At 35.0% G+C, this 9,784-nt stretch overlaps 1 protein-coding gene across 4 annotated transcripts; it reads right to left on the minus strand.

Annotated features, from left to right (window-relative positions):
* Window positions 1-3,128: 3,128 nt before the first annotated feature.
* On the minus strand, window positions 3,129-9,391 carry LOC129291498 (protein EMSY-LIKE 1-like). 4 transcript variants are annotated; one of them, XM_054928897.1, is made up of 11 exons: window positions 9,141-9,391; window positions 7,384-7,514; window positions 7,189-7,298; window positions 6,966-7,086; window positions 6,531-6,755; window positions 6,313-6,390; window positions 5,040-5,282; window positions 4,895-4,963; window positions 4,745-4,808; window positions 4,340-4,420; window positions 3,129-3,420 (listed from the first exon to the last, which is right to left on the minus strand). In XM_054928897.1, the coding sequence occupies exons 2-10, from the start codon at window positions 7,480-7,482 to the stop codon at window positions 4,374-4,376; spliced, it is 1,056 nt and encodes a 351-aa protein (XP_054784872.1). In that variant the 5' UTR covers window positions 7,483-7,514; window positions 9,141-9,391; the 3' UTR covers window positions 3,129-3,420; window positions 4,340-4,373. The 4 variants fall into 4 exon arrangements, with proteins under 4 accessions (XP_054784872.1, XP_054784889.1, XP_054784880.1 ...); XM_054928914.1 differs by having other exon boundaries at window positions 6,313-6,381; window positions 7,384-7,547; XM_054928905.1 differs by having other exon boundaries at window positions 3,129-3,406; window positions 7,384-7,547.
* Window positions 9,392-9,784: the final 393 nt, after the last annotated feature.

The following is a 9,784-nucleotide window of genomic DNA, read 5'->3' on the forward strand; positions in this document are numbered from 1 at the left end:
GTTTATTCATTTATTTTTTTATTAGTAGGGCCACAATTGAATTTTTTAATACTTTCCTTCCTCCTTCCTTTCTCTCTCTCACCCTCCCTCTCCTTTGATTTCTCAACCCCTTCCTTCCTTCACTTACTTCTGCCCAGCTTTATCGTCATGCCTGTCCAAAGTACGTCGTCATCGCTGCTCGCACTCTCATTTCCACCATGATAAGGTTGTGCTTCAAGACTCAAAGCTGTCGACCTGTGTAAAATATGGCCGTCATGCCTACCACATGTCGCACGCGGATGGAAGTTTTTTTGCACCTATAAACTATTTACTATTTTTTATATAAGGAAACTACATGTATGCGAATGGAAGAGAGAGAGAGGGAATGGAGAAACATGTATCAGGTCCAACGGGGATGAGGGAGATGGCACACACTTCCTCTCTCCTCCACTCCTCATCGAACAAATCTCTCTCTCTCTCTCTCTCTCTCTCTCCTCTCTCTCTCTCTCTCTGTGGTAGCGGTCACACTCCCTGTTCAAGCACACACTCTCTATGCATAGGGCGAACGTGATGCCGCATTGGGGGGGGGGAGGTACAGGAGGTTTGGGAAGGTGAATGAGGCCACGAGGGAGGGAGAGGGAGACGAGGGCGAGGGAGACGAAGAGTGTGAGAAACACAGTGCATGCGTGTGTGTTCAACCCAACCAAGGAGGCTAGCGACAGTGCAAGCGAGCGTGCATGGGTTCAACCCAACTGAGGAGGCATCCATGCTCATCTGGTCCAGCCCATCCGTAGCCAATTGCCAAAGCTGTCATGGTATTGGTGAGGATGAGGACCAAAGAGAGGAGGGAGAGAGAGAGAAAGTGAAGGAGAGAGAGGGGAGAGGGAGATTGAATCGAAAGGGGAGAGATAGGGGAAGAGGGGGAGTGAGAGACGAGAAGGGCAAGAGGGAGGGGACGATGGAACGAATTGTAGAGAGAGGGAGAAGGAGAAAGGAGAGAGAATGAGAATTTAAAAAGAACAATGTGGGTCCACAAACAATATTTTTTAATAAAAAATTAAAAACTTCATATATGGCCCTGCTAACAAAAAAATAAATGGATAAAATTGCAGGATAACAAAATAATTTTTGTTTAAAATTAAAAGATATAAATGACTTATAGTTAAATTTATGGTCATTTACAATCTTTTTTATATATTTTAAAAATATTTTTGACCCTTAATTCAAAGTAATAAGTGTATGTATTAAAAACTCTTTTGGACAATTTAAATGACTTTTAAAAAAAATTATGTTTAAATAGAAGTATTTTGATCAAATATATGTGATTTAATAATTAGATAAAAACTGGATTGTAAGTTAAAATCTTAGAAGTAAAAAGTAAATGCACTAAAAATTCTTTTAGGTAATTTAAATGATTGTTAGAAAATATCTATATATAAATAGAAGTATTTCAATCAAATGTATGTGATTTAACAATTAAATAATAAGTGGACTAATAAATTAAAATCTTAGAAGCAGGAAGGGGATTTGTCTTTTGTAACTATTGATTTTGTGAAGGGTTTGAGTAGATTTTTAAAATAGAAGACATGCATATGTAATTAAAATAAAATAAATAAGAGCAGTCACAAGCGAGAGTTTGATTTAACAGAAGGAGTTAGTCTCTTATAATATAAAGAATTAAAATTTACTTTTTTTTAAAAAAATGCTTACATGTAATGCTTCAAATTGAATTGTCTCCGTTAAGAGAACACTTGTGAATAATAAAAATAAAATAGAAGACAGATCAATGTACTTTACTCACATACTACCTCCTTTTAATATTATAAAATATTTTTAATCGAGTTACACCTTTAATGAGTTAGTTAATTATTTTTAAAATTATACACTCTTTACATATTTTCTTATTTATTAGAGTGTCTCTATTAGAAAATTTTATTAATTACATCCCTAATTAAAAGTATTTTTTAGCATATTACATTATAAAAATATTTTATATTTTTTAATGGAAGGAGTAAATGTTAAGTTTTACTTTTTTTGTTGATAAAAAGGTAATATTTATTATGCATCAATAAAAAAAATTATAAACCAATATAGTGTAATATACAAGGGTATCCAGTGATGGATCCAAAAACATTCATGTGAGAGGCCAAAATACAAATTACATAATAATAAGGGGCAAGAATTAATTTTAACATTTTTTACAAGTAAAAATTAAGTAATTTTAACAAAAATTTTGTGGCATGCGGTGCTTGCCCGCCAAATCAATTAAAAATTTATAAAAAAAATCTATAATGAATATACAACGATATATTATTGATGAATAGAATAAACTAACTATAATGCATATAATATAATGAATATTAAATCATTTGCTTAGTGTATTATATAACATAAATTATATGCGCAAAAATCCCGATTAAATTGTAGTTAGAGGTTCAAGTAAAGGTTATTTTTTTAAAGAATATTTTCATCCATGATAAAATTAAGTGGCCTGACTGATTTTAATTAATTATCTTTTTTTTTGAACGAAATAATTAATTATCTTTTAATATTTGTAAATTAGTTATATTTCTCTAATATTCAGGAGCCAATGCATATTTGATGAGTAAGGATTCCCTCTTCTTCCCTTCACCTCCGGGCTCCTCCTCCTCCTCTTCTTTTTAACCATTAGATCAAGATTTTAAAAAATATTAAAATATCAAGTTATAAAGATTATTATTTGATCTCCCATAAAACTATCATTAAAATATTAAGTTATTAAAAAATAAAAACATAAAATTCAAAATGCTAAAATTTAATATGAACAATTAAACAATAAAACAAAATAAAATATTTTATGTGAGATTAAATCTAAACTGTCCAGATCCTAGCTAATGGTTAAAAATTAAGATGAGGAGAAGAGAATGGGAGTTTGTCTTGTGTTTAGTTTTTCTAATGATTTTGATGGATTTAATGTAAAACTTAACACAGTACTTAACAGGTGATGCAGCGATTTACTACAGCAATATCTTCATCGCGCGGTTGATCCACCGGTAATCTTTGTTGCTAGCATCATAAATTGCCATTTTGATATGCTCTTAACTTCTTATCTCTTTTTTGGTTCCTTTTTGGAAGCAAAATATAATATATACAATTACGCTGCGCTCATCTTCCGATACACCTCTTGTCGCTCGAAAAGGAAGAATAAATTACTACTTCAAATAATATTTTCTTATGACTGATTCGGATCTTAGAATCAATCACACAACAAAACGGGTAAACTTTTGGTTATCTCAAATGGTTCATCCAAATATACCCCTCTCGGCAGCATGCCTGATGTTTCCTGGAGCACTCGTTAATTAAAATTTCCCACTCAAGCCACACCGACCTTCCTGGAGTTCTTTGAGAAGGTTTAGCTTTGACGTTGGCTTTACACATAAACTCTCGCCTGGAAAGGAACACCTGAGATGATAGCTTTATTATGCATATAAATTAACAGTGACTTGGCAGATAAAACTTCTCTTTGTAAATAATTGATCCATTTCATAAATGCTGGCACAAGTGATAGAATAGACTGCACTGCGTGATTTTGCAGCATCAGGCATGCTATTGATATGGGCAATCACTTACCACCCTTCACTCCTTTGAACTCTAATTTTTTTTTAACACAGATCAAAGTGGAAGTGATAGGAATTGATGCGGGACATGGAAATACTTGGAAGAGGTTTCTTTGCGATCGTCAGCAGAAACATGGTTGTGTAACTTATTGTGAAGGTTTATGAAATAGAGAGCTTGAGTTGCCATTTTCAGATTTATAGTCTGTGGCGGTCGGCCAGGGCTTATTGAAAAATGGGAATTATCGTCTTGCACTCCCTCCATCCCAAATTATAAAACACTTTTAGACAAAAACTCATATACTAATAAATTTTATTAAATACAATTAACAACCTTATCTTTTCAAAACAAAAATATAAACTTCTAAAAATACCCATCATTTAATACATTAAAAAGAAAAAGGATGAAAATTAATTATAGAGAGAGAAATAATAATATTGGAATTGGTACATTTAATGAAATTTTAATCTATTCAAAGTTTCTTATATTTTGAAATGAAAAAACTCTTTCAAAAGTGCCATATAATTTGAGACGGATGAAGTATATGAAGTATTTAAGATGTGCCTGATAGATGGGGAGTCCTCATGTTCTTAATCGCCACCGAACACGCAATTGACATTTACTAAGAATAAAGAGCCAATTGACAGAAATGCATTACTGGAAAATGATTACTGGTCATTAAATACAGATGGGTCCTTTCAAGGCTTGCCCCTGGATTCATTCACAATTTCGCTTCCATAAAAATACCAGAGAGCTTAAATATTACCTTTGAAGAAGCTCGTTTCCCTCCGGCTACCCTCTCATCCAGTCTCCATTAACTGCCCATCCAATGGTGGGTGTTCTCCATCTGTAAACAAGGCAAATAGATCATGCTTGTTGCAATCATCTATGAAAATAGACCGATGGTTCACGCACATGTTTATGTATCCAAACAAGGCAAATGGATGGATGGATTCGCCTTTGTTTACACCCACCAACCTTTTATTTAAACTCACACCCCATTTATAGAGTTAACATTCTTCTCAAAATTTCAACCCAAAAGATTAAATTACTAGATATTCTGTCTATTCACATAATGCTAGTTTTCGCATCCCACCCCCTAAAAGAATGAAACAAGTTGGAATATTCAATATAATACAGCATGAATATGCTGACGGTATCTGGTCATTACCACTTTCACCATCAGATGCATCTGCAAGCCTCGCAATAGCATCAACAAGTGCCTGCTCATGCTCCTGCATGAACAACAATTAGAAAAGCAATAACATTGGAGCATGAATGTCAAGATAAAAAAAAACGGCAATAAGTTCAGAGATTATACTTTCAGCATATTCTTAGCTTTCTCAAGTTCCATAGGATCTGGTTGGCTCACAGCAAAAACCCTCTCCACCTGTTAAAGTAACCACACCACCATAAATGACAAATATTTCTTACTCCCCATGAAAATGCTTAAACATGCCACTCACCTCTTTAACCAGTAAATCTGTACTCAGCAACTCAAATTCATCCAATACTCTCTTCACAATGCCATTTTGCGGGGGGTGAAATTCTCTTCTGGGCTGAGCCTTCGGGTGTCCTCTCCCTCTTCCAGTACCCCTAGTATCAACACTGCGGCTAAAAGATTTCCTAACCCCATGGCCTTGCCCAATAGGACCACCCCTATGGAGTATGCCTGGATCTTCATCCCATCGTATATCCTCAGGTGATATCTATAACCAATCACGTATCAACATCCTAAAGATGGAAATTACCATCCTCTCGGAAAATCCTTGTTATTGCAGATATTCTTACTCATTAAATTTTAACTGACCACAGCTTCAACTTGATAATAACCAACAGAAAATTTAAATGCATATTACAATTCTGGAAATTCTCAAATTCTTACCCATTATCATTCATATGATAAATAACATAAGTTGAATCATTATTATATGCATTAACTACAAAAAAGAAAAAAGAAAAGGAAAGGAAATACTATATCCACTGGAAAAGTGACTCTAAACAACTTCAAATCATGGGGGCAATAAAATTCCATTTGAAAGAGAAATTCTAAATCCCTAAATATTATTAAATCTTATTTGAAGTTTTACACGGTATGCATGAGTAACTAGAAAGAAATTCCACAAGTTGCTTCTTATTAAGTACCAACATAACAAACTCCAAATGCTGTTGTATTATTATTTAAAAAGTCTGATTGACGCTCAAGCACGTGCAAACATTGGCTCAAGTTTGTCACCATTGTGGTCATATATGAAAGTAATGTATTGAGTCCTATTCTTTGTGTCCCGAGGCTTAATATTGTTGCATATTAATATATCTAGCGGTATTGCTGCACTGAAATTAGTAGCAAATAAATTAAAGTAGCATTTGTATTGATGGATTTAAATTTAAAATCTTACATTTCAATCACATGTGATTAAAATCCTTTGTTTGGGCAGTTTAAAAAATTTAAAATGAAGAAGAGAAATGAACTGAGGTTCGAAACAAATATGAAAAATTGGAAATGAAAAAAAATGTTTGAAGTTATTAAAATTTCAAATAACTAGGGTGTAAATGAAATTTAAAATTACAAAGAAATTAAAATTACAATTTGAATGGATTTGGATTTGGAAATATATAAATTTTTGTGTATCCAAACAAAGGATTTGGTTCAAAGCCAAAGCCAAATCCAAATCCTCATTAATCCAAGCACACCATAATAGTAATTGTTTCACCCTATGCTACAAAAAATAGAAGTACCTCTTTGAGATCAACCCATTCCCAGGTTTCACTTGGTGTGTTAATGTCATAAACCAATGCATGACGGCCCTGAAAATACTGGGAATCCAGTAAGAAGGAAGTATAAAACACTAGAATGATCTAGTGGTGAGGGGCGTACGTAGATATAAATAGACCTTAGATTCATCAAATCTCTACTTCATTATATAAAAGCCAAAGATATGAAAACCTAAACATACCTCCGCAGGGTTGTAATCAGTTATGACACCCTCGTAAAAATGGTTGTCTTCAGGCCATCTAGTCCAAACTTTCTTCCCAATCAACGGATCAGAAGCGGCTGCTTCAGCAGGTGCATTAGATGGACGGGCATTAAAAGAACTGCGACTTGCCAAATGCCTACCACCAGCAGCCCCAGCAGGATACTGCACAGACTTCACTGAAGACAAACCAGGTAATGACTGAACCTGGCACCAAAATCAGCAGAAAATGTTGTTCAAAAAAGGGAAGCCAAATATGCATGACATTTCTTTGTACTTCTCTATAAAAGAAATGAATCACAATTCTTGGTCCTAAAGCAGCTCCTTGAAGGCAGCTGAAAAAGTACGTTGAAATGCATAGAGCTACTACTAGAGCTGTTAAAGTTCACATCACTTCATGTGCAAAAAAGAAGGTACCCATTGGGATGTCTTCTGTTTCTTACGAGAAGCAGAAACAGTTGGACTGGGCAAAACGTCCTGAAGAGGTTGAGAGCTGCTGCGAATTGAAGGTTGGTAACTACCAGTTTGTCTCCACTCCCTGCTTGCATTTCCCATCACAAATCATTGAATAAAGAAAAAACCAACAGTAGTCCACAATAATTTGGCAACATCATAGCAAATGTTGAAAGCAACACTATACCGTATCCGGTGGATAATTTCATCAGCATTTACCCTTGTAAGAAGCTCTCTGTGTTCATCATCTGAAACCCTTAACTCTTTCCTCAGCTCAGTTATCAAGCCCTCTTTCTCCTGATGAATACATGAAATGGTAAAGATTTAAAGCAGAAAACTACAAAGATAGTATAAGAAGTCATGGAAGAAACTAAAGAAATACCCAAGAAAGAGCATCAGACTGGGCTTTGAAAGCACGCAAGACAGAGGAGTAAGCTTCTTGCTCAAGTAGGTGAATTTGATCCTCCATGTCAATGTACATTCTGAAAGGTGGGAAAGAATCTATAGCAGATACTGCATTGCCAGAAACAGCTAGCTCTCAGAGTTCTGCTTTGATTTAGAGAAAGATGATCATTATCAATAACCAAAGTTGTTTTACAGATAGGAATTCACAGAAAGCTAACGTATATGATGAGAGTAAGAATTTCCATTGTTTTTTGTGACATATAGTGGCTTGTGTATTCAACATAGAAAGGAATGTCATAATATATATTGCCCATTTTTAGGGGCTTCCAATAATTTGAGGGTCCCATACCACAGCGATCACTTTTTAGATTTCCAAATTTTGGTCAATCCTAAAAGTCTACCAAAATGCACTGCTCAAGCTACAAGCAGGGTTCTATTGAATTCGTCACCCAGTATGTCAACTTAAAAGGAAATAAAGGGAGCGGAGGTCAAACAATAAAGATTCAGGATAACTAGGTTCCGAGAATTTTTTCCAAAGTTTAAAAATCAGTGTCAATGTGATACACTGGTGGTAACAGACGGATCCCCTTCTTTTTCGTCATCATGATGGTTACGGCATTTAAACCCAGGACATGAAGGTCCAATTACAGACAAACTTTGCCAGTGAGATCCCATTCTTCTATTGTGCAGTAAAGCAATACACTCCCTTCAAGTTCAAGCTTTAGCTCTTTACGAACTAGCTCTATCATTTAGCACACTGCACACCTCGTAAAAGATAAACCTAATCCCAGTAAGAATTTCACAGCATATTAAGTATTCCTGAATTATAATTTCAGGTATTTCATATTTGCATATCACTGCTGCACACAACTTTACCAATTGAAGCATCTTTATATAAAGACAAGCTGGTAAGATTTGTATCTTTATGAGCTTGCCCGGTCTTGGCACAATGCATCCCACTTATAACTGCCCCAGTTAGAATTTTGCAACTAAATTATGTTTGCAGCTGCAGATAAGTATTTGCTCCACCCCAGTGCATTGATTCACATGAGAATTATATATCCAGTTCATATAGAATTGATATACCTACGTTGCAGTGAACGAAATAGTAGCATGAACAACGTAAGAGATACCATATAGGGAATTGGATATAGGAGATAGAATGGTACCTCCGCATTTAGACACCGTATATCAATTTCCGATCCTAGTATTACATAGAACACGCATTTTTCTCCATTCAAAGTCATTCACGAACAATATTTGGATAAACAGAAAATATCTTGCCCATTGTTTCTATCATTTACGGTTTCTTCTTTTTCTTTTTTCTGGTAGACGGTTTCTTCTTCTTCTAATTCCTCTCTATACCCTCTTTTATCAGCTCTGTTGGAGATTTTAAGCTCCCCGTGTAAACGAATATAAAGAAAATAACCCTAATTCTATTTCGTTTATGTCCTTCAATATCTCACTTAATCAAGACGGACAATAAACACTGCAAGACAAATTAACATCAAGACCGCATTACCGACTTGGACCAACACAAGCTTCAAAAACCCAAACGCTTTCAAACGTTTAGTCAACAGTTACAACGAAAGATAGAATCCTCGCCCGACCACTAAAATCATAAACATAGTCGCAGAACAAAACAAGAAGAAATATTTTCTTGAAGAAATTGGCCGGTCCCAACAGACAGTTAAAAATAAACGATAAAATTGTATGGGGATCAGGTACCAGTACCAGTAACATCCAGCAAGCCTCCTCGCCCTGATAGGATAATTCGAAGCGCGCAAGAAGCACGGCAATGTCAATCCCTATAGATGAAAGTTAGAGCATGTATGGACTACACTGGGCTCTGATTGACGAGGCTGAAGTTGTATACAGTGCGCAACTAAGGACGGAGCAGGCGAAGAGAGCAAGAGCGCACGAAGACTCGAAGAGCTTAGGCGGGTTTTGGGGACAGGGCTTTAGCCTTTTAGGAGACAGATGAACCTGAGACCAATTGGACACACTGACTAGGTTTTATAGAATGAGTTGGCCGGCTGAAAAGGCTGTCTTCCTACGTGTCAAGTCGTTTTATCCCGTGGGCGAATTATTACATTCTTTCCACGCGTTACTATTTTTCCTCTTAAAAAAATTATACTAGACGTTGAGGGACGATGTGTGGAAAAAATGTTAATAATACATAGGTAATGAAAATTGAAGATTTTAAAAAATTATTAATTATTAATAATAATTATTAATTTATTTAATTTAAAAAACTGAAAATATACTTTAACATATGTTTTCAATCTAATTTGTTTGACAATGGTGTTAAAAAAAATTATGTTAAACTCTCATAAGATGTTCTCTTTTGTTATAACAAATAAAAAATAAAACTTAGC

This window comes from Prosopis cineraria, unplaced genomic scaffold, assembly GCF_029017545.1.
Source record: "Prosopis cineraria cultivar Desert tree isolate PC_DT_omini unplaced genomic scaffold, ASM2901754v1 PC1, whole genome shotgun sequence".
Classification (NCBI taxonomy): Eukaryota; Viridiplantae; Streptophyta; class Magnoliopsida; order Fabales; family Fabaceae; genus Prosopis; species Prosopis cineraria.